Below are 25,222 nucleotides of genomic sequence, written 5' to 3' on the forward strand. Positions count from 1 at the left end.
AAGTGGAAGACTTCATAATGAAACCAAAGCATGAACTAAATACATTAGCAGTCAGTTAGCAGAACAGAGGTCAAGGGCCAAATTAACACAGAGAATACAACATCCTCTATTGAACAAGGCTGGATACTTGCCTTTTATGCTGCCATTTATACAAAACCTGCACTAAATCTATTAAAGAAGCTCCAGTCAGCAAAACTTTGTATATACAGTATGTAACACTACACTAGCACAGCACAAAATTTGTGGTATATTGGAATGCGTTTTTTTTCTGGGAGTCCATTAGGAGATGAAACGATCATGTATTTACCAAACAAAATTGATGAACAACTGAAAGACGTGCTCAATCACCACTTCCTTGTATTAGTTTTCACTGGCATGCAGAATAGGAACAGCCTAACAGCTAATACACGATGCAGGAAAATTTGAACTTCTCCCTTTCAGAATTACTTTTTAAAAATAATTTTGTTAATTCCCCCTGCTATGTTAAATATATTGATTAATTTGCGTCTTGCTAAGACGATCTTTTTTAAGAACTAACTACAAAAAACACATCTTAGTGGTGCAAGGGCTGCTACTCAAATATATACTTCAAGTTACAGGTATAATCCTGCAGATGAAAGCAGAGGTTGAGGTTGTAACTAGGAAAGTGTAAGCCTAAGTTATGAAAGACTTACTTCACGGTGACAAGCTCCAACAACCAATGAATCCGAACCTGTTCGATGCCTTTGTGGGGGATGGAGCCAATATATGCCAGGTTCATCTGCTGGTCCTTACTCAGGACATATTTGTCAGCTGTATCATGAGGCAGAGGAGGGCTAAAAAAGCAAGATGCACAGTATTTACAACTACTAATAATACATCATCATCATCATCATTATCATTATTATTATTATAATTATTATTATTATTACAGGTGGGTAGCTGCTTCCGCATGTGTAGGCTGCAAAGGAACAAGTAATAGGTTTATTCCATGCTGAAAAAAAGAAGAAAGAGAACACAACGTTTCGGCCATGGAGCCTTCTTCAAGTGTGAGAGAGACAGGGCAGTAGGCAAAGGTAAAGTAGCGGGAGAAAAAAGGTTGGGAGGAGGAGCGAGAGGCGGGAGCAGGGGACAAAAAGAGAGGCCAATCAAGAGGTGTGAAGTCAGAATAGGTGTAGAGAGGTGTGAAATGAAACCTGCAATGAATAGAGAGAATTTTAGAAGAAAAGTAGTCTGTCGTTAACAGAAGGGGGAAGGTGTGATCCTAGCTGCAGGATAATTTTGGTTTCTGTAGTCTTTCTGATTTATGAGTTTGGAAAACAGTCTTTGAGAACACAGATGGAGAGATTAGAGTAGTCATGGCTGTCAGATGGTGTAAATGGGGCCAGTAGGGGGCGCTTACCCTGCATTCTGTGTGGGTCCTAAGCCCCACTATAGTGAAGAGGACACTATATTGTAAAAATGCGCTGTCCTTCTGATGAGACGTAAAAACAAGGTCTTGACTCTCTGCGATCATTAAAAATCTCAGGGTGTTTCTAGAACAGAGTAGGGCTGTCACCCCAGCGTCCTGGCCAAATTTCCCATTGGCCTTTACCAATCATGGCCTTCTTATAATCCCCATCTATGAATTTGCTTCATCGCTCTGTTCTCCTCCCCACTGATAGCTGATGTGTGGTGAGCGTTCTGGCGCACTATGGCTGCCGTCGCATCATCCAGGTAGATGCTGCACATTGGTGGTGGTGGAGGAGAGTCCCCCATACCTGTAAAGCGCTTTAAGTGGAGCGTCCAGAAAAAGCGCTATGCAAGTGTAAGAAATTATTCAGCTCCTTACATTAGCACTCAGTGGAAGCTTCTTCCTAGCAAAACGTATACAGATGTAATAGGAGTTCTGGGGAAAATTAAAGTCATGAAACAGAAAATCTAAAGCAATTTACTTAGACACATTTACTCTAAAGTTACGTTTTGCCACTTTGATTAAACACAGACACCACTGCACTAGTTCTGTGAACTAGACTTTTTGGACATAAAGTGATTTAAGGTTTTCACAGCAAAGGTTAAATACGTATCCAGTGTATCACATATTAATATTTGGTATCAGTTTTATCACTTTGGAGTAGATAGTGTAGATTCTAAACAATATAGAAAGTGTCATGACTGCAATATTAGACTGCAAAAAAACGAGGACATTTTTCAGAGGGGTGAATACTTTTGTATGTCTATGCATAGCAAAACAAGATACTGTACATACTGTATGTGTATGGGCTTGCCCTTAAAATCGTTGCTACTCTAACAAAAAATGCCAACGATTAATTAATAATTAGAGACTTAAAAGACATGGAAACATTTACATATTGTGTTTGACTACAGATGACTAGCTCGTTCCGTACTGAATGATGGAAACTTGCGTTTTCAAAGCAAGACGTGCAAAGAAATCAAGACCTACCAAAACCCGGTGCTTTTCCAGAAATGCTTCAAATCTCTTTCAGGCTTTTTTGCGTCCACTGTAATTGTATACAAAGAAGCGGTGGTCTTTTGTAACACTAACAGCAGTAACACCGACAGTACCTTTAAAAAACTCATATTAAAATATCCTTTAAGAGTTTAGAATTCCTGTATACGCATTTGAATTAGAGCAGACATGATTTGCTACTTTGCAACACATTATGTTTCATAGTTGCCATTGAAACGTATTTTACATCATCTCTCCGTTCTCGATGAACCACCAAACTGAATTTTCGATAAAGATGAAACTGAACTTCCGAAAATCTTGCAGAGATATAATATATCCCTTCTGGGTTTCATCACATGACCTAATCATGTGATATGTCGTTCACGAGTAAAGTCAGGTATATTATCAACAAAGATATGTCTTAATAGTGAAATTAATGCATAAAAATAGCTATACATAACTGGAATATCAGAGTAAATGAATGCATGACTACTGCACGTGTTATCTGCAAGACAGGTTACTTAAATATGCGTAAAATTGCATTCAGAAAGTTTTCAAAAATATTTTAATTTCCTGAATTTATCTGCACACTTTTGTTATGTCTCCCTGGCGTCAATGCAATAACCAGAATATAGAATACATGGATCTAGCATAAACTAATCCTAACCATTATCTTTATCCGTATACATCCGACTAACACCATCGATATGCCCTCAACAACCATGGGGGAGAAGGTGACTCTTGCCCTCACTGACGTAATCGAAACAGGGCGGTTATTTAAGATGATTGGTGGATTATTATCCAATCAGACTACCGGGCTCAGCAGGGCCAGTTTTTGAAATTCTGTGGTTAGCAGGAGAGTTTGTGTAGAAAAGGAATTAAGTGGTGTTTTGTTTATTAGTGACAATATTAGGATATTAAAAAACGTAAATAGGGGCCAGCATTTCCCCCCATCAAGGATATTAAGTAAAACAGTATTTCGTTTTATAATTATAATTTTCGTTTTTTTATTTTCACCATGGCGAACAGGAGGAGGTAAGCAGCATTGTATTAAAATACAATTTAAATAACTAAAATACAGATACGTACCTATAGTCTGTTTCGCATAAACATTATTTTTAGTGTTACAGATGTTTCTTCTACATTTGCTTGAGCATACAACTGTGGCATCTACTTTTCAAATCGAGGATAAAGTATTTTAAACAAGACACACTTTCATTCCGATTCAAACAATGGTAGCGCAAGAGAAAACAGTATACATACCAGTCAAGATCGGCATGTTGGATTTCGAGTTCTAAATGTTAACATACTGCTTTCCACCAACTTCAGATTGAGAGAATTTGTAATTGTTTTTTCTTGTTTTTTAACATCTGTTTTAGCTACTTAGTGAAATATTTCCTATGGCATGAGTTTAATTTACGCTTAACATCTCTTAGTAAACGGCCGTAGAACAAAATAAGCGGTAATACAATGCAAGTTACCTTGGTCATATGTGAAATGCACATTTAAAAGAATTGGCATACAGCAACGTATTTTGTCTGTAATATTGTTACAACCTGGATGATACTATCAACAGGTTCACCAGTTGTGTTCAGATTATTGGTGGACGTGTTTTCTGATTTTATCAGTTGAATCTAATTTCTTGTTACAGTGAAGCTTTAGCCTTTTCCCTTGTGACTGGCATTAATCTGGCCATGGCACGACTTGTGGACATCTGGGACAGCATTGGAATCATGGAGGAACAGAGGGTAGAGCGCATGGAAGCAGTCAAGAAACACATTGATGTAAGAGGAGCTACGTTTATCTCGGTCTTTCTAGATTCGGCCATTAAACTGCAGTGTGTTGAGGTTGAGCCAGAGAAGGAAACAATCTTACCTTTCTATCTTCAATTTGATCTTAAATTTATTTCTGTTTCCACCTGTTTTGATTTCATCCATTAGCAGATTAACAGATTTTCATTGTCCGTTTTAAATACTAATGCCTTTTGCATTCTAATTTTTCACCTTGTGTATTGCCATCGCTTAACATCTGTGAATGGATGAAATCAAAAAAGGCAAAAACTATGATGTTGGATCTTGCAGTGTTCAGCTGTTTGGTACTGGTTAATTTAGCATGTTAGAATTGCAGATGAATTCTAAATGTGTTGCAGTAGAGTGTTTTTTTTCTATAAGCAACAGTGATGCAGTTCTGAATCTGTTGAAGAAGCCATCAGTGTTTTAACTTTGGCATCAAACACTAAATGTGAAGGATAGAATAGGGGATGTTTTGTGGAACACAAATAACCTCTTTAGGGTCTCGTATTCTCATTGGTGATCAGGTAGTCATCTTTTGGGCTGCTGTTTGAAACGATTTGCAGTCTGCCTTAAAAAAAAAAAACCCTGGCGTTCCACAAAACTCAATTACCACCCCCAATATGCTCTATGGCTTTACCCTTAGTGAGCAATGAGTTCCTTCTTCCCCCCAGTGATGTAGGAGTGTGACTGTTTTGAGAGTGAATGTCTTCAACTATGTCTGCTTTTTTGGGCAGAGAATCCTTAGTTTTCCACTGCTGCTCTTGTTGAAGGATTGACATCTACTGTTACTGCTACTAAAATGATGGTTGCTCAGTGCTGGATGCCTTAGTGTTGCCTACAGTGGAGTCACAGGGACCCCTCTCTTTTTGTGATGCACATATGGAGTTCTCAGTGATGTTGTTCAATGGGACGGCGAGGGGACCACCTGAGAATGCTTGACCCCACCTGTAAATACTGTTGTTTGATGGAGCTCCTCGCTTTCTGGGTTGAGTGCAGGTCGCCAGCAGTGTTGGGTTTGGGGCACGTTTTAGCCTTTTATGTTTTATTGTTCTCCCCAAAAATATATTGAAATTGCTCTGTGATTTTTTTTTTAAGGATCTCCTCAATGAAATGATAACCGAGGAGGAAAACCTTAAGCACCGCATTGAACGGAGCATCATTACTTGTAAAAAGCAGCTGGAGACCTTGCATCTTGAGTTGTCTGTAGAACCTTACAAAGTGAGTGATGGTTTTCTTTCAGTAGTCCGCATTACTTCATTTCAACGAATGAATGAAGGGCAAAAAGGTGAGAAACTCACTTGCTTGGTAAACCAGAGAAGGTGTTGTAATGTTTAGAGGTTAATCGAGTTGAGATTCGACAGACTTAAAACCAGTGAGCCTTGGACTACCTCTTAAGATCTCCTAAGAATTAACTTTCACCGCTACTTATAGCCAATTTATCTTATTTGTCACCATAATGTTGTCTAGGAATTTTATTACAATAATCTGTGTGGTATTTTGGTAAAAGGTACAGCCCATCTCAGGTTTGAACCCTCAACTCTCTGTTTGAGAGGTATGATAGCTACTCCACTCTGCTGCCTAAGGTGGTTGTTGTGGAGTGAAGGGCATAGTGTGTGCCTAGACATTCTGGGGCTAACTGAAATATCCGCATCTTCAGATTGATCCAAATCTCACAGTCCTGCAATTGGAGAAGGACCTTCGCACCAAAATGGAAGCGCTGATGAAAGAGAAGAACGATCGCCTGAAAGAGCTGGAGACTTTGCAGCAGGATGACAATGCTCTGTGCACAGAGCTGTGCGCCACCCCTTACTACATTCCTACAGGCAGCATGCCTTCTCGCTCACAGCTGCAGGATCTTCGAGAGCACATCAAATCCCTTAAGGAGGAAAAGGTACAGTCCTGAGACAGTGGCGCACATCTGAGTTCAAGTTTCTGTCCTCTTTCAGAAATCTAGTATGTACAAAACTGTATTCCTTTATTGTATAAAATTGCAACTTTTTGTACTTCAGTCCTGACAATCTTTTTCTCTTCCCTTAGAAAAACCGCATTAAGGTATTTTCTGACCTTAGACAAGACATCAGACAGTTAATGACTGAAATTGGTCATTCTCCTGAGACCAGTATGGAGAAGGAGGTAGTCTGTGATGATATGGATGCCTTTCTGCTCACCAATGAGAATATCAAAGCTCTCAAAATGATTGTTTTCCAGGTAATGTATAGAGAACTAGAAAAGTGGATGTACTGTTGTGCCCAAAAGTATTGGTGGTTTTTATTGAGTTAAAGGGCTTTTGAATTGCTGTAGTGTTAGACAGAATCAGCATCTACAACTATGGAATGTATGACAAATAGGGCAAGGAAAGTACCTTAGAAATAACTGCCCATTGCATTTTAACAAATACATTTTTAGGACCTCAGATCAACCTCTGAGTTGTAATCACAAACTATTGAATTGCCAAACTGAGAAAAGTCCAGAAACAATTTTTAAACCGAAATGCTCCATGCTCCTTACAAATAATGACTGCAGTGTTTTCTGTCAAATGTCACTTTTGTTTTCCTAAGTATATTAGTTTGTTGGTGCTAACATACATATTTAAAACCTCCGTCTCTTGTACGTATTGTCAGCAGCTATATCACTCTGCAACTCGCAGCTGGCAACCCAGTGAACCTAAGCAGGTGTGAGCCTGGTCAGTACCTGGATGGGAGACCTCCTGGGAAAAACTAAGGTTGCTGCTGGAAGTGGTGTTAGTGGGGCCAGCAGGGGGCACTCACCCTGCAGTCCATGTGGGTCCTAATGCCCCAGTATAGTGACGGGGACACTATACTGTAAACAGGCGCTGTCCTTTGGATGAGACGTAAAACCAGGTCCTGACTCTCTGTGGTCATTAAAATCCTAGGGTGTTTCTCTAAAAGATGGTGTCCTGGTCAAATTTCCAATTGGCTCTTACTAATCATGGCTTCCTAATAATCCTCATGTCTAAACTGGCTTCATCACTCTGCTCTCCTCCCCACTGAGAGCTGATGTGTGGTGAGCATTATGGCTGCCGTTGCATCATCCAGGTGGATGCTGCACATTGGTGGTGTTAGAGGGGATCCCCCGTTACCTTTAAAGCGCTTTGAGTGAAAAGCGGTACAGTATATAAGCAATTATTATTATTACAAACTTGAAACTTACCTGCATTTAAAACTGGTCTTATTTTGGACAGCTGGAAGTTAAAAAGGAATCTCTGACCTTAACACGCGATGAGTTAAAAGACAAGGTGCTGAACCTGTCAAATCGACTTGGATTTATGGAGCAGGGTAAAAGACTTGAGGAGAAACCGGCAGGCTCCCTTTCTGATGAAATTGTAATGGTGAGTCTTTTCCATAATTTTAGAACTTTGAAGAAAAAGCGCCGGGTATATTCTTATAGCTTCTCAAATGGATTTTGAAGTGAAATTCAAATTTGAATTTACAGTTCTGTTGATATTTTGAATTTGACAATTTGAAATGTATGATTTTGCAAGTTTTTTTTTCTGATGCTTAAAAACAATGAACCTATATTAAAAAAATGTAAACTTAGAGTAATTTATGCATAAACTAGAGTGAGACCATCAACTTCATACATGAAGGCATCATAATTCATTAACCCAAACCATACAGGATGCCACAATAGTGCTATCAACAGTGTGAACCAAATATTGCTAGATTGAACAATCAAGATGCACAATTCCAGATATAAAGATTTGGAAATGAGGTTTTTCTTTATTACAGATGTCCTGATTTTTTAACGCTTGCATGTCTTCCTGTGGTGCTATTTTCCTATGTAGCAAGAACATTGACAAAAATAATACTTAGCAGCGCAGAAGCTGGGTGGTGGTATGTTTGAAAATGGATGCCTTCCAGTCATCTTTTCTTTGTCAGCCAGCCCCCTTTCAGCAAATTCTATGAGCAGTCCACAAGTACAGCATTCATATCAATTGGTGGCACATGGTAGAACAGGGTAGTCTTTGTTTTGCTTTCTCTGTTTGATTTTCTAATTTTCTTGGTTATTAGTTATAGAAATCACTCCAGGCAAAATGTTTTTTTATTTGTTGAGAGAATTGAGCAATTAATAGCAATATCTTAAAGTATGATTTATATTGAAGTATTAATGTTGCTTCTTTAGAGGAAGAGATCTGAGCTCTTGCTGTTTATTGTAGTGGCAGAATGAGCTGGAGCATCTGGAAGAGCTGAAGAAAGCCAATCTGGAAGAAGTGATTAAGAAGATCAGAGTGGAGTTGGCCGAGTACTGGGACAAGTGCAGGTTCAGCTCTGATCAGAGGGACTCTTTCAAGTACTTCTATGATGGTGAGTACAGATTTCAAGAACATTTTTTCTAGCATAAATTGCGTAGTCAGCTGGGAAAAATTACTCACAGTTACTTGAAATGTTCTTTAGAATATTTTGGTGCTGTAGTGCCTTACTCTTAGCTCTGCAAGTATCTTCACAAACTATCCCGTTCCTGTAAAATGACAGAAACAGGTGAATGTAATAAAAGGCAAATTGCTTAGTTTCATTAATGTTTCACATATATTAGAACTAGTAAATTAGGGAGATTGTTGTTGAAATCATTTCTGACCTGAGAAGTGATACTCTTGTTATTGTTTGTGGATTTAAAACTGCACTGCCTAGCAAACCATGAGGAAACCTGGTTTTAGACTGACCTCTAGTGGTTGTAAAGTTGCTAATGCAGTTCTAAGCAAATGTTAGTCATGGTTCTTTGAGTGCTGTGAAGGCAGAAGTTATGTATTCTCCACCAGAAGATATTGCGCACTCTAGTGAGCTGTTGTATGATGAAATAGTAGCAGTCCTGGAAATATGCTGATAATTCAAGATCTAGAATATTTTACTGTATATCACCCTGCTACTCACAACTGGCAACCTGCTGACGCTAAGCATGTGTTAGCCTGGCCAATACCTGAGGAGACCTCCTGGTAAAGATAAGGTTGCTGCTGGAAGAGGTGTTAGTGGGACCAGTAGGGAGCGCTCAACCTGCAGTCTGTGTGGGTCCTAATGCCCCAGCAGAGTGACGGGGACACTGGACTGTAAAAACGTGCCGTCCTTCGGGTAAGGAGCCGAGGGCCTTACTCTCCATGGTCACTAAAAATCCCAGGGCAGTTCTTGAAAAGAGTGGGGGTGTTACCCTGGTGTTCTGGCCAAATTCCCTGCAGGTCTTTACGAAACAGCCTCCTAATAAACCCCATCTATCAATTGACGTCATAACTATTCTCCTCCCCACTGATAGCTGATGTGTGGTCAGAGTACTGGGCCTCTTTGCCTGCCGTTGCATCATCCAGGTGGGGCTGCACATTGGTGGTGGTGGAGGAGAGTCCTCATTACCTGTAAAGCGCTTTGAGTGGAGTGTAAGTGTTCCTTACATTCAAGTGTAAGGAATTATTAGTTTTTCATGTGCATTTGCTTTCCTGAATCTCTGCCTTTCATTCTTTTAAGACAATTTTACTGAGGAATTGTTGATGAAGCATGATGAAGAGCTGCTCCAGGTTAAAATGTACTATGAGAAGTGCAAACCTTTGTTAGAGACTGTGGAGCGATGGGAGAAGAACTTTGCCATCTTCCAGGAATTTGAGGTATATCATTGGCTTTATTAAAAAATGCAGAGCTTGTCTTTGAAAAGCAAATAAAACTCTCAAAGCAATACAGTACAAGAGAATATCTTATAACTTTGAATATTTGTTATTAAACTGTCCCTGGTACCTTCATTTATAAACCTTATAGTGTATGGATAAGACCCCAATTCCCCTTTTCTGCATCCGTGCAACAAATATGTACTGTGGAATAAAAAAACTGACTAATCACCAGATATAAAAAACATTTCCACATGCTATGAAAGTCACTCCTATTTTTTTTCCTAGAGGAGAGCATCTGATCCAAACCGGTTTTCCAACAGAGGTGGGACATTGCTTAAGGAAGTGAAAGAAAGGGTTAAAATTCAAAAGCTGTTACCAAAGGTAAAGTATATCATAGCTGATCACTGAAGTACTTCAAATTTAATTGATGAGTAGAAGCCCTAGCTTCAGTAACGTTAAAAGTCAATCTAGCACTTGATTTTTCTTGCTTTAACAAAGAGCATGATTATCTAATATTTCACATGCTCTCTGACCTTTAGCTGGAGGAAGAACTGAAGAGTTCCATTGAGATGTGGGAAGCTGAGCAAGGTACTGAGTTTCTCTTTGGAGGCCTAAAGGTTATGGATTACATTGCAAACCACTGGGATGAGCACCGGCTGCTGAAAGGAAAAGAGAAGAATGAACGTGTAAGTAAAATTTGTGGGGGATTCCCTTGGTGTCTGGAACGGTCTGCACCAGTGTCTGCAACTTTTGAAATGTCATGATCGATTTTTAAATGTTCACAAAAGTTGAAGTTCATCTAAGCCTCTGCAATGCTTTGTACACTTAATTGTGATTTATATGTTATTCACTACTGTTTTTTATGAATTACTAAACTAACAGTGTTCCCCTTATAATTCAGCATGTACAATTTTAACATATTGCCTTTTATCATGCTACCCGTTTATTCTTAATTAAATTTAGTAATTGGTGATTTCTATCCCAAAGCACAACTTTTGTATCCTTGATTTGTCAAAACAATAGGAACATCACTACTGGAAACGCATCTATATATTTCATAATTTCACCTGGGTATTCAGGTGACTACTGTATAATATGTAAATGTGTAAGCGGTACAGTTGAGAAGAGACTTTTTGACAGATGAGCATTTTGTTTATTTCTCATGGAAGAGAGTAATGTGGAAAAAGCCAGTAGACGCAGCCAAAAAAATTCATCAGTGTTTGATGGTTTTACTAATTGCATTAGTAACTCCCTGAGCTGTCCATGACAGTTAGATTTTAGGAATCTTTAGTTGTCAAAACATCTTGAGTAGAAAGAAAAAGTGAATTTGTCTGGCATATTCTGTGATGTGCTTCACAGAGCATTAACAAATGCATTTGTCAATTTCTGTGGTAACTTTCCTGTGAAATGACAATTAAAATGATTGCGATGCTGTGTGGCAGCCCTAATTAACAGATTCCTTTTGGTGAACATTTTAGCACTCACAAGGTCCTATATCTAAGTCCTTCACTGTCACTTCCAGGTAAAGAAAGACACTTCTGCTGGGAGAACACCAGGCAAAAGGCCCCATGGAGGACTCACTATTGTGAGCACACCCAACAAGACAAAGAAGGTAAATGCTAGCTCTTCTAAATGTTGGTTTGACATTTACAGTTTGTGCACTTCAAACTGATGGACTGTCTTCCCATGCTGGCTTTAATCCCAGATTGCACCCTGTCCTTTAGAAGGAATAAACATCTGTCTGGTGATGGGTGAGAGATGTCTATGTCCATAGCAATTTGGAGAATGTCCTTCACATTAAAACTTTGTGCACACCCATTCGGGTTACAAATCTATTCCATAGTAATGTTGTAGAATTTTCTAATGCATCAGTGTGCATAGTTCCCTCTCCACAAGCTGGTGTGTTATGTAACCAGACTACAAGTTGTTTGGATCACACTGATGATGCTTATCCATTTTTAGGTCTATAAGGGAAAATATCATTTTGTAAAGTTTTTGACCGATAAATTATATGAAATGCATTATAATGCCTGTTTCTAAGCTTTATTATGTCCAAGTTTTTTGTATGAATATGGCTTCAGGATATTCTGAAACTGTAGTTTTGTTTTTTTTTGGATGTCAGGTCTTGCCATAACCCGAATGACCTCCTCTTGTTTGTAACCTTTGTTCTTCGGAAGGTTGCAGGGACACAAAACTTCTCTGTATTGCGGGTAACGAGCTCCAGCTCTAGCAGCTCCAGTAATAACAGCACTGCAAGCACTTTTCACAGTGTGAGTGGAAAGCCTCCACTCTCCATCCAGAAGGTATGGGGGATCTCTTATTCCTCTGCATTGACCTAAATCATTTTGATAACAAATTTAAGTACATTGTTGAGGTGTCCTGTCTGCGCAGCATTCACAGCAATTGTGAAACCAGGTTAAAGGGTATCTTGAATGATCAAAATGTAAGAGGTCACACCGGTGTCAAAGTTCTTATTTTTTAGAAATTTGTTACTTTTGGGGAAACAAGTGTGCTAATAAAGAAGAGTCTTCCATTAGATATCTTCCAGCTAAACCAACAGGTTCTACTGTTGACCAAAAAGCCTGCTATGTATAAAGTAAATTAGTGTGGAAGATATCTGAGAACTTAGTGCCATGAATGTAACTCATAATATGGTTTTTCTGATTACTAATTTGTCAAAATCCTGGCTTCATATGTGATGGTTTTAGATCAATTTAAATGATTTGGGCAGTTTTTTCCATGTTAAGACTTTTGTCTTTCAGTCTCTCTCACTTTATTCCTTCTAAATCAGTTAAACAATTCTTAACTTGCTTTAACTTGTACTATGCAGTATATTTATATATATATATTACCTCAGATGCAGCTAAAGGGCAGGATTCTAGACCCTGCTCCAAGGACTCCATTACAAGAGTTCAACAGTGAAAAAAGGACTGTTAGGATTGGCAGTTATACCGAATTTACAGTAAGTTCACTATTTGACTTAGATTTCTGTTATTTGTCTAATAGCGACTTTAATATTTAGCGTTAAAGATTCGTTCCATATCCAAAATATTTTAGACCTATTTTCTTTAAAAAAAAAATGATTAATTTACTCCTCTGGAAACTTTCATTTCTGTGTTCAGTAAGAAAGTAACAGGCTGTAACTGTCAATGAATGCTCTTTCACCAACTGCTCTTGATGTTTTGCTGAATACAGTTCTGTATTTTAAATCTTTCAGTGATTTACTTAAAAATATCGCCGCATCTCAATGGAACCATAATTTGTTGCATTAATTGTAAAATAAGAACTAAACTGTTTCTAGTTCTGTAAATGTCCATTTTTAAAAATAAAAGTAACATGACTCGCATATGATCAGGTTAGCTGTTATATCATTTTAGTTTTCTTCTATAGGATGCTTGTACAGCTATTTTGCCTGTTCAAATGTCATGTAGGATTGCACTTTGGGCAAAATAAATATGTACATGACTGGTATGAATTTGAGTAGAGTGCATTCTTGGTACACATCCAGAACAGCAGTAGATGTCACACCCTTTTAGTGTGTGTTGCCATTATCTGTTTGAATAAGCCGGTTGACTTAATAAGGACACTGTCATTTTAAAGGGGGTTAAATTTGATGTTGAAGTGTGATCTAAAAGATGAATACGTAATTTTAATATTTTCTTTCTTATAGAAAGAGCTTTCACAGAAGTCGCATCCAGACACTGTTCTGAACTCCACAGCAAAGGATATAATTCATTAATATTTTGTGATTTGGTCGTAAATGAGAAATAATTTACATTTCTGTGCTAATGACTTGTGAATGTCATTTGCAGTCTAAGTGTTCTGGACTCAATTAGGTCAGAATATTACATTTTGGTTCTGTTGTTTTTCTAACCAGCCTATTTTTTCAGAAGCAGGGACAAAAAGTACTGTATAATGGAAATTGTCAGGTCTAGCTGAATTGTTCAGAAAGGGACAGGTTCAACAAGCAACCTTAGTGAGCTTTTTTGTTTGTATTATGCTGTCTTAGTTATCTTGTTCATTAATACTATTTTTGGGTTTTGGGTCACTGCATTTCAGGTTTTATGATTACAAAAAAAAGCATTTGGTTTAATGTGTTCCTAGCAGCAGCATATTCATTCTTTTGAATTTTGCACTTATTGGTATTGATCAGAGACCTTTGACAGCTGAGCAGTGCTCTTTATGCTTTTATAGTGTGGGTAAAATTTAATCATGGCTAGCTTTTTGATTCACCTAAAAAATAGTTTAACTTTCATAAAATACTTTGGATACATAAGATACTTTGTTTGAGATATAATAGACTAAACTTTTAACTTTTAACAAAACATTGATGCTAAACAAAAACACCAATTGCTGAATGGCTTCTCTTTTAAAATGGTAATCTTTTAACTGTTTTTATGGTTCCAGATCAAATGTGTGCTGAGATTATCATTTTATCCAGTGATTTGGAAATACAGCTGTTACAATACTGTTTTTTTAAGAACTATCAAAGTGCCTGGCATCTTCTATGGCTTGGAAATGATTTTCTTGCATTGCAAGCAGTGGCACAGAAACTAGAGAGGGATTGAGTGGTTATGGAGGAGTTAGACATACATTTCTTGCTTATAATTCCAAAAAATCTGTATGTGTGGATTTGTTTTTCGACATCTTGCAGTCTACATTTCTATGAGAATTCTTTACTTTTCACTTTCACTTATTTTTTATGTATGAATATACATCTTTTACTACAGTTAACTTATGATGCAATATTCTGTTTTATTCTTTGCTTCTCTGGACCTTGTTTGTTTTACCTATGCTGTTTCAAATAAAAGTAAATATACACTCGATCATGTGTTCTGATTATCTTAATATAAAAATACTATTGAATTAGCAAGTTAACTCCACGATATCAAATGTAGGGCCTCTAACCACGTAGCTGCATAAACATTGTAAGAATCCAGTACCCTTAAGAAGATGGAACTTTACTGTACGTTTATCTTGAAAGTCTGTGTAGTTAATGAGTATGGTAATCTGTTACACGATGCAGGTCTGTAGAAGTTGATATTGCTTTCTTGTGAACATTTTGCTCCCTATCCTGGGGAGCATAGGTAAGCATAACATCGCACAGAATTCTTTCTTAAAGTTGTTAATTGAAAATCTTGTGGCTGATGCTTGGTAAAAGAACAAAAAAAATCATGATTGATTCATACCAATTAATGTTCAGTATCGGGTATGCTTTGCAAAACTTAAAATAGTTTGCATATTAAGTAAATATTTAACGTAATTGTTAAATGTTTGAGCAACATTACTAGACAAAATTGCACAAACAAAAGATATGGGAACTTGTGATTTACTCCAATTCTCTCTTATTTCCAAAATCATTCTGGGCATTTTGGTACGAAAAAAGGAGGCTTTGGGTGCACATTTTACCATATTTGGACAGTCTTCATTGAAATGTTTTTTTTTTGTTTCATGATATCAAGTAAAAAGGCATGCGCAGACATGCTATCACCTTCATCTCTTTATTCAGTAGAATGTTTTATCAGAAAGTAATATACATTCATTTGGACTTTCATATTTGACTTCATAAGAACCGTAGTTCAGCATTGGTCAATAGCAATCTTTCTATCCTACAACATCTACGTATCACCTGACTTACAAAGTGTGTAGGTAAAACTGCTGAACAATTAAAAATAAAAAGCATGCACTCGAATTAAAAAAATCTCTAATATATAGTTATTAAAACATACACATTATAGTGCTAGGGTTTAGTCTTAGGTATTTTAAAGTGCTTTTTTTAGGCAATTCAGAGCAACATATAATGGGAGCTTTTCTTTGAACATGTAGTTTTGAGTTGTCTGAATTCCACAGTGGAAGTACGGCAATCCTCTTCTAAGGTACACTGGCTTATACAATATTCATGTCACCACAAAGATATGGGAGTGTATAGTATATACAATGCATGTGACACAACAAAATGAAGACCTTTCAAATGAAGCAACACGTGCACTAGAAAACCATATCCAAGTTCCAGTTGTTTCCCTTTAGTTTTTCCACCCTCTTCAAAATATACTCAACTTGATTTTGCACAGTTCAAAAATACAGGATAGTAATTGCTCTCATTGCACATTTTTAAAATACATTACAAAAATTCTATACATTTCACATACACTCTAGCAACACTATGCAAAAATCAGCTTTATATATATATAAAAAAATAAGCTGTCACATAGTAACAATCAAGTATAAAATATGCTCCGTACTTTTGAAGCTGATGTAATAAATACAATAGTATATTTAATTGTATATATCCAGTACCCTGCCATAATAAAGACCAGAGAAATGCTAATATTGTGTGGGGAAAAACAACAAAGTAAAGGCAAACATTGGAGTGGCAGTCTTTATTTTCATAACCAGATGAGCCAATTCTTACAGTCTTTATTCCTGTTTGACTTCAACAAACACTAAAATCAATGAAAAGCTGTATAACACATTGCACCAAATTTCTGAAGGTCTATGTACTGTAGTTTTTCCATATTTCTGTCAGTAGCAGGACAGGGAGTGATTTCCCCCTGCTGAGGATCCAAATTGTCCATGATTTGATGATGCCAGTGTGGAGGCTGTGGTACTTGCTGAAGAAGGTGAATGCTTTTATTTGTGGATTAATAAAGAGCCATCCTTCAAAAGAATAAAGGCATCAAGTCCTAGTATACCTATTTGACAAGACCTTTAGAGATGCTTCATTTGAATGGTACTGTGCCCAGAAGAGTTAAGAATGTCAAATAATAGGAAAAATCACAAACGAGGATGTTGTTCAGCCTCTTTTTCTCATTTCTCATTTTCCCTTGCTCAAGAAACTCCATGCCTGTGTTTTCAACACATCAGGCTGTAATCCATTTCATGATAGATCCAACATGGTACTTCAGTCTCATTTACAGACACTGGAGTCGTATATCTCTGTTAGGTGCCAAACCTGATGTGACTATAGAAATAAACTAATGAAGAACTGACTCATCAGGTACTGTACAAGACACTGATACTCAGTTGTCTCCTGTCCCTTAGACAAGAGTTTAGTGAAGAGAGAGGCAGTGAAAGTCACATTGGTCTGTTTGGGGCTCATCTCTGTTTGTACAGGTAATATAATTTGAGCTAGAAGCTTTTGATGGTATATGCAGGCATGTCCATGCTTCATGGTGCTGTTGTTATAGGCTTTTCCAGGTCACTTCACCACAACAGAGGCAGTAATTTTCCAGTGAATTTGAACCCAGTTGTGCCGTCCTCTGCCATTCTCTGAACATCATATAACAATTCTTCTTTATGAAAGATCGCTCGCTGCCTTCCAGATGTAATGGTTCTGGTGGTTTCCGCCCTTGGTGCTCCTGCCCTGCCAGTTCGTCCCTCACTTCCTGGGCGCGAACCCGGGTCTCCGGCATCACGCAACAGGACGCCGAGCTAAAGGAGAACTCCTTCAGTCTGGGTGGCTGAGATCCCTGTTATACACAGACATCTTGAATACCGGACTGAAAAACTTTGATTACAGACAAGCATATCCAAGCATGGCCAAATTACAGTATTATGTCAGGACACTACAGATACATTCATGTGTATATGTGTTGTGCCATCTCTTCCTTCATCAAACTCTAGGTTTAGCCGGTGGAGTCCTGAGATTCCAGCTCACTGGAGAGAATCTGTCTGCCGTTGTCACTGTGGTTCCGATTGGGAAGGAATGCTAATCTAGAATAAAAAGGGGAAAAGAGAAAAGAACATCAGAAGACTGGGTAGCCATATGCGTGCATTGTAAAATAACTTTATACTTTCTAGATGTTGCCAATTTAAAATGTAAACATTTTTATTAAGTGGAATAATGTGAATTTGCTTTAAATGCTAAAAAACAGGTAAAACTGCATCCTTACTTCTAGGTGGGCTCACATCCCTGGAATAACAGCAATCATGTTAGAACTATTTTGTATCAGTGTACGGCACTGATAATTGATAATTACGTTAAAAGATACGATCATGGTTCTAATGTAATAATATTATTTTTCAGAACACAGTGTATCTATTTACAAAAATAGAACTATTTACAAAAGTGAGATTTTACATTGATGTGTATACCTAATTGGGTCAATTCGTAATTGGCAGACTTCAATGTTGATTCATAGCTAAAAACACACATTCCACTCATAAGTGACAGCCATGACCACCATTGTTTTGTACATTGCATTCTCAATAGTATCGTAGCAAACAACAAAATACAAGGATTGTACATGGGAGATCAGTGCAGATTTCTGGATAAATAATTTTACTCACAGAATAATTAATTTGGGATTTAGGATGTAGAAACAAGGAATTTTTTGTTAGAACCTTGATGTATGTTTGCAAAAGAGGTCATAATTATTGAATTCTGTGCTGAACAAATCTCCCTTTTGTCATATCATTCATGACATGACAGGATGAAAATGGTTAGTATTAAACTCATTCCAACTTTGCAGAGCACGGTGGGTGAGCCCTCCATGCCAGTTTTCTCTCAATGATGGAATCATGGAACTTACTGCAGCTTACTACACCTTCCAGAAAGTATTCAGTTCATTGCAACTGCGAAACTGACCCATGCATTTCTTTTCCAGAACAACACTAGTTCAGAACAAGATACAATTCTCAGTTTTCTCTAGTGCTGACAAAAGCTAAAACTACCATTTTATGATTTTACTAAGAATATTGATTACCATGATGCTGATTTTTGTTTTACTGCAGTACTATTTCCATATTCCAGTACCTTAATCACATGCCTTTTTGTAAAAATAATACAACACATTTATATAGACGCTCAGAGCTTGCACAAACATATGAGACTGAACAATCAGCAGCTTCTTTAAAACTTTCCAGGCACTGTAAGCCTTTAAATCATTGGCATTGGCATAGAGTTTATTACTAATTTATTAACAATGCAGTTAGCTTCCTGGACAACAGTAAATGTTTCATACAAAATGACCTTCAAAGATCACTTTCTTCTTGTGTGAAGGCTTGGAAAAAACCTATTTCTCAATGGAGCCAGTATATTTTGCATCACTGTCCCTTCAAGAACACTCTCAGGAGAGAAAATATACCTGTCTAGTCTACTCACATCTTCTCCTTGTCAGTGGTTACTCTTTATTATATAGCTATTCTAAAAAGTGTACCACTCAGACTATCTCCTTAATAAACACTGGAGAAGATTCTGCTAAAGATCCAAGTTAAACCATATGATAGAGACACAGTCCTTTAAGCAATCTTAAATTGCCTTCCTGGGATGAATAATCTATTTTTTAATTGAATTCCAAACCATAGATGTTTTAAAATGTTCTTACCACCTTCTTTTCTTTTTTTGAAATGTTAAAGTCACACTTCACAACAAGGGAATGTTATTGTCTTTAAAACCTGATCAATTCACTACCACACCTCCAACCTAGAAGATTGAGAGCCTCTAAACTTATTTGCACCAGGCCAATGGAACACATTTACATTTTGCAGTCATTGGTTGGTTTTGTAACATAGAGCTGGCACAAGCATCAGACACTTACAGTAAGAGCTCTAGAAGTATTCACAATTTCCAAAGGATACTCTGCATGACCTTGCCCTTTCATATAAACACGTCACAATAAGAAAGAATCAATAAGTATTTTAATAACAAAATGTATGCTATGCTGCATTATTAGTAGTATAACGCTGTATCAATTATGATCTTTCATAAAGTGCTGTGATTGGCATCCAAGCTTTTTTCCTATTTGTAATATGCAAGTGAAATACAACACAAATAAATCTAAGTTTTGAATTATTATATCTAATGCTGGACAGCAGACAAACCTTTGTTAAGGGAACCATTTTTCAGGAATGCCATTTCTGGACCTTCTTGCTATCCATGTAGTTGTTGGCTTTTTCAGCAGACCACCAAAGTCCTTAGTTAAAACACCATGAAGAAACAAACACCCAAGCAGTTCATTTCCTATATATAAGAACTTTCTGTACTAATTTAATCTAGGGGATAAACATATCTTTCATAACATGGTTAGGGTTAGGGTTAAACCCATCGTTTTTCTTGGCAATGTGAAGAATCTGAGATAAGGAAGATGATTTGCTTCCCACAGAGTATTTAAAGTAATTTTTAGGAAACTGTTAGTTCAAGGCATACATTCAAAAATCATGAACACAGAGACTATACATAAGTAAACAGAGGCCTAAGTGCTGAAAGAACACTTGTCTCTTTATCAGCAAAGTATGAGTATCAATCTACCCTAATGGACTTGATTAAATTGACTGTCACTTTTCTAAAACTGCCTTCTTATATGGGCAGTGTAAATCAGCCATCATGGTACAGTTCACTGAATTGTTTTTTTATTCGTTTGCCTCCATTTTTTACTCATTAAATGCCTCTGATTCACATCTCACACATATACACTAAACCACAGAAATGTAAAGGTATTTCATCACAAACACCAGGAAAAGAAAACACAGACGAATGAAAAATAAAACCTAGACCTGCACGGCACAGAACACCAATGAGATCTTACTTCCTACTGGAACAACGTGCGTTGGAAATGGACTCTTCCAATCTTATTTTTATTCATCAGTTCTTGAAGAGTAGGAGAAGGTGCTTCAAAACACGTGCTCCTGATTAGCAAAATAAAAAATAGGAAGAGGCAAACCAATTAAAAAGAAAAGCTACCAGAAATCCACAGATGAAACTGGCAATACTGATATTGTCCTTTCAGCTACTTTGTATATCCTAAAATTGTGTGAGCATTATTAAGGCATAGCAACGAGTAACACTGTGCTATACTGTACATGAAGCATCATTCCTGATTCTTTCTACAACCTAATCAAAACAATTGAAGCAAATAAGGATTATAATGGAAATTTATAAACTATCCCTTTAGAGAATTCTGGTCTTATTTCTGAGTGGAATTTATTGTAACTTCTCAGACCCTGGACAACAAGAAACTGTTACCAGTTTTGACCTATTACCCAAGAACGGAATACCAATATAATGAAGACAAAATAGTAACTACACACATCCAGAGTCAGTTTCAGTGACTTTGGAATTATAAAGGTGCACGTGTCTCATAAAAGGCTCCGCATGATCAAAGTTGCCACATAAAGAGGATGAGCACTAAGTTTAGTGTCAAATGCAACCTCGAAAATAATTAGATGACCTTATATGTCACAGCACAGATCTGTTCATGAGCATCTTTGAGGGTTTCAGGCTGTGAGAACGAGGAATTGTAGCAGAAGGTGTCAGGAAAAGCAGCAGCTAGAGTTCTGAAGAATAATTTGATTTATGTCTATCAACATTAGGTCTTCAGCAATTCCTTGCCTTTTCTTACTTTTGAGCTTATGACGATGTAGGCATTAAGTGATTTTTGCTATCAGCAACATTGTGAGAATTGATGTGTGAGCAACTCTATGTGTGAGCAACTCTATGTGTGACACGAAGATAGCAAGTGGGCCGTGCGGTGGCTCTGTGGCTAAGGATCTGCGCCTGTGGCTGGAAGGTTGCCAGTTTGTATCCCGCGGCCAGCAGAGGAATCCTACTCCATTGGGCCCCTGAGCAAGGCCCTTAACCCCAACTGCTCCAGGGGTGCCGTATAAATGGCTGACCCTGCACTCTGGCCCTCTCTTTGTGTCTCATGGAGAGCACATTGGGGTATTTGAAAAGACAAATTCCTATGACAAGAAATTGCATATGGCCAATAAACTGATCTTATCTGTTGGTCATTTGACACTTTTAATTGTGTATATTATAGTTATTTTTATCTTCTTAAAATTAGACTCTGGTCTGTTTTTGGTGCAATTATCTTGATTCTGGTGTCTTGGCCCCCTCATTCCCTCTGTCACTAGACATAATAAGTTGTATTATCACTGTCATAGTTTGGAAATTCTTCACAGGAACCAGATTAGAATTAAAAGGCCACTTAAAGATACTTTACAGAGGTTGGCCAAAATATGTCAATCTGAAGTGCTTCTATGATTGCAGTATGTTCCAATTGCACCTTTTTTTAACAAGGAACGTTTTTAAATCTCAACTCCAGAACTCAAAAGATTTGTTTAGAATTTTACTTACTGTATAGCTCACCCATAATAATAATAATAATAACCCATTATTATTTCAGACACTGCCTCTGAATTCTGAAGACATCTGGTAACAAATGAGGCTTATCAAATGATTATCACTAAGAATCCTAAATTCACAAGAAAACTGATTCTGTTGCGACCTTTGATATTTTCTGTAACACTCTTAACTTTAGTTTCTGTATGTAATTTGTTTAATGTTGTTTGAGCAAGCTCTAAAGGGTACTATAAATGATTTGAACTGTAAGAACCACAATAAAAAAGATTCGTTCTGTTAAAAATATTTGTTCTTAAAAAACATGAATACACTTAGCTAAAGCTTCAGCAGGTTGTGAAGATAAAGTATTTGTAGCGCTTGCAGTGGTTACCTGAAACACAATAGGTTTGTATCGCAGGCCCTGTTGACACTGACTATACTGTATGTGCAATGGAATAGAACTTAGACCAGCTTTTTAGAATATTATCTTTAATTTCAAAGTTTTGACCAAAATTCAAGATCAATTAATGTTGAAATATTTCAAAAGTAAATTTCTTTTTAGTATGTATATTATAACTCAGCATTCATCTGTTTATCTTTTAACACATTTTTATTTTCTCTCATTAGAGATATTTTCTAAGAATAATTATGATTACCCTATACATTGGTTTTGATTGATATCTATTAACAAATATAACAATAGATTTTGGCAGACCCCTGTTGTAGCAACTGCTTCTCTTAGTTTCAGGGCTGTTTGCTAAAAGCCACTAAGGTAATCTCTTAATCTTCTCAAAGCCATTAAAACGTTTAAGATAGATGTTTTAAACCTCTAAACCCTTAAATATTTCCATTGAAAAAAAGGGTGATTTATGTGTGTGCAGTTAGCTTAAGTGAGAATGATATGCAAGCACATGAGGAGAAAAGCTGCAAAAGGTAACATTTCTGTTCCCCAAACACAAAATACATTTAACTGTTTTTTGTCTTTTTGTTTGAATTCCATTCAATAACATACACCCTTAAAGTTAAAATTTCCAGACGCTTCCTATGAAACCAAACACTTATAAGGTTACTTTAAAAGTTATTTCCCAATGCACACCCTTTGTTATAACATGTAATGGTACAAAACATAAATGATTATCATGGATATGAAAATGTGTCAACATTAATAAGTATTGTACATATTTTGTTGTTGCTTAAGGATATGATAATCACTTTATCTGTTTGCCACTTCATTTTTTTTTCTGTTTGTTTTACTTCATCAAACACTTTTAAATACTTTTGTGTCAGGGTGAAGGCTCCTCTCCTTTTGAATTGCTTCCATCCAATAATAGATAACAGACAAATGGTAACTCCTCACACAAATAAGAACATAAGAAAAGTTTCAAATAAGAGGGCATTTGGCCCCCACTAACCCATTTGGTATCAATTTGTGGTTCTTAATTGAGAGCTTAATCCAAATGAACTAGATAGGCCCCCTCTTGCTTATAAGCATTATGTCCGTGAGAGCCCTTTACTACACTCTCTCCCACTGTATATGTGGTGACACATGGCCAAAGACCAACACATTCAATGTAGAGTCGAATGAGGACTTTATTCAGAAGTGCTACCTGACAGCTGTCTGACGTCACAAGGAAAGTGTACAGATGGCCCTGCATGGCTAGCCAAGAAGACAATTCCTCCCATGGGTACTGTTGGCCAGCACCAAAAACCATGGTCAATGACCTCATCAACCAAGGCAATTACTTCTTCTCCATACAAGACTATCCATCATGATCCATGTGACACATGGAAACATGGTTTTCGGGTATGTTCTAAAAGCTTGGTTGAGGATACAAGCTAAAGGGATGGCTTGATCCCTGGATTGCTATATTGAAACACTGGTTTGTTTTGCATTAGTCCAACCTGATTACAGTTTTTTATGATGAAGAGAACCATATGATCTAAAGGTCTTTTGCTACTCAGAATAAGTGCTGCCCAATTTATAGTTCATATAAAGCTTCATTCTCAGTGCTTATTTAACTACTAGGCTGCATAGTGCATTTGAAAATTTCAGAGAACCATTTCTGTCAAACAGTAATTAAGTGCAGTAGTACTAATGTTTATATGTGATAAGCTAGAAACCATGGCGATATCTTGAGCTACCTGTTTGGAAATGATATCAGAGACAGATAAATCAGCAGGTTCATTGTTGTTTTATGATTACAATCCATCAGCCACATCCTTCTCAACTCCATCGCCATTCAACTCTCAAGTCAAACACAAGAAAAACAGAACAAATGATATCAATATCATCACTTTTTGAATGCAAGCTTTTCAGCTCATGTCAAGCATTATATGCTTAGACCAGCCAAAACAAGGTCAGGTCAGAGAGGGACAGTTATAAAAGCTGTTAGTGATTCAGTGGCCTGGCATTCTTCTTGTGCATAGTAAATCCAGTAAAAGTTTTAACTGGAACATAAAGAAAATAGGCATCTATCTCACATGTAGCAATCTGTCAACTTCAAAAATATGAACTGTCATCTCAATTATTTCTGATCTAAAGCAAACAAACAGCACCGATAATATTACTCCTTCTTTCTCTTGCATTTTACATATATAAAACTACATGACTATCCTTTTCCAAAATAACTGTAATAGTATCGTAGAGGGATAAAAGACAGGGTTAGGATGCTCATCTTGTTTAGTTATTGATTCAAAAATCACTAAAGCATATCTTCTTTTCTCAGCTGTACATATGTTACAGTATATGTACAGGTACTGTAAATGTGCACATTATGGCATCATTTAAGGTTGTTAGAGAAGTAGATATTTTTTCTTTAATGCAAAAGTATTCTGCAGGAAACCAAAAGTGTATTTCAATGAGATAACTTGTTTTACTAAATTATGTGGTGCTTTACTTCTGTCTGCATGTCCTCAATACACTGGGGCTTTCTGAAACTCAGGCTTCAGCACTGTGTGTAACGTGAGCACTCTTGTAATTATTTCCACATTTCTTCAATGACAGCTTCAAACATTTTGTGATGCAACTACCATGCTGTTTGGGCTTAATTTGCTTAAGCAAACTTTGCAACAGCAACAATAAATTATCCCAAGCCATAATTCTTAATAGTGTTAATAGAAAATGAGAAATTACAATTTCAGTTTATGATTACGATTATGATCATGGTATTATTAAAGAGTGGCCTGTGGAAAGGTTTGCTTTTTAATGCACGATAAGGCACAGAGGATGTTCTGTGCTGAAGCCACTTAACAAGTTTGTTTCATATAAGATCTCAATCAAATTGCTCTCCAGTGAACATAACTACTGAGAACTGTGATTGCAAAGAAGTACTGTA

The 25,222-nt window shown here is 37.1% G+C and overlaps 3 protein-coding genes across 4 annotated transcripts in view; 1 reads left to right on the forward strand and 2 right to left on the reverse strand.

Annotated features, from left to right (window-relative positions):
• Positions 1 to 3,132, reverse strand: part of idua (alpha-L-iduronidase) — a 40,837-nt gene extending 37,705 nt beyond the window's left edge. The window contains exons 1-2 of the mRNA XM_015340053.2: positions 2,423 to 3,132; positions 675 to 815 (exon numbers count right to left, since the gene is read on the reverse strand). Of these exons, the coding sequence (XP_015195539.2) occupies positions 675 to 815; positions 2,423 to 2,559 (278 nt within the window). The 5' untranslated portion in view covers positions 2,560 to 3,132. The remainder of the gene's footprint in view (positions 1 to 674; positions 816 to 2,422) is intronic.
• Positions 3,133 to 3,250: 118 nt separating this feature from the next.
• Positions 3,251 to 14,652, forward strand: LOC138237708 (protein regulator of cytokinesis 1). The gene is made up of 14 exons (XM_069186968.1): positions 3,251 to 3,463; positions 4,080 to 4,212; positions 5,317 to 5,439; positions 5,879 to 6,112; positions 6,259 to 6,429; positions 7,424 to 7,570; positions 8,399 to 8,546; positions 9,690 to 9,826; positions 10,112 to 10,207; positions 10,366 to 10,512; positions 11,349 to 11,438; positions 12,004 to 12,129; positions 12,684 to 12,788; positions 13,497 to 14,652. The coding sequence occupies exons 1-14, from the start codon at positions 3,447 to 3,449 to the stop codon at positions 13,563 to 13,565; spliced, it is 1,743 nt and encodes a 580-aa protein (XP_069043069.1). The 5' UTR covers positions 3,251 to 3,446; the 3' UTR covers positions 13,566 to 14,652.
• Positions 14,653 to 16,191: 1,539 nt separating this feature from the next.
• The window catches only part of htr4b (5-hydroxytryptamine receptor 4), an 87,426-nt gene continuing 78,395 nt past the window's right edge, over positions 16,192 to 25,222 (reverse strand). Inside the window, exon 7 of one of the 2 annotated variants that reach the window (XM_015338988.2) lies at positions 16,192 to 17,539. In XM_015338988.2, the coding sequence (XP_015194474.1) occupies positions 17,452 to 17,539 (88 nt within the window). In that variant the 3' untranslated portion in view covers positions 16,192 to 17,451. Of the gene's footprint in view, positions 17,540 to 20,203; positions 20,453 to 25,222 lie in introns of those variants that run through there. The other variant, XM_015338967.2, reaches the window with a different exon arrangement.

Source organism: Lepisosteus oculatus, chromosome 3 (assembly GCF_040954835.1).
Source record: "Lepisosteus oculatus isolate fLepOcu1 chromosome 3, fLepOcu1.hap2, whole genome shotgun sequence".
NCBI lineage: Eukaryota > Metazoa > Chordata > Actinopteri > Semionotiformes > Lepisosteidae > Lepisosteus > Lepisosteus oculatus.

Coding starts and splice junctions, on each gene's coding strand:
- LOC138237708 (XM_069186968.1), top strand. Junction 7,571..8,398: donor TTTCTGATGAAATTGTAATG/GTGAGTCTTTTC, acceptor TGTTTATTGTAG/TGGCAGAATGAGCTGGAGCA. Junction 9,827..10,111: donor CCATCTTCCAGGAATTTGAG/GTATATCATTGG, acceptor TTTTTTTCCTAG/AGGAGAGCATCTGATCCAAA.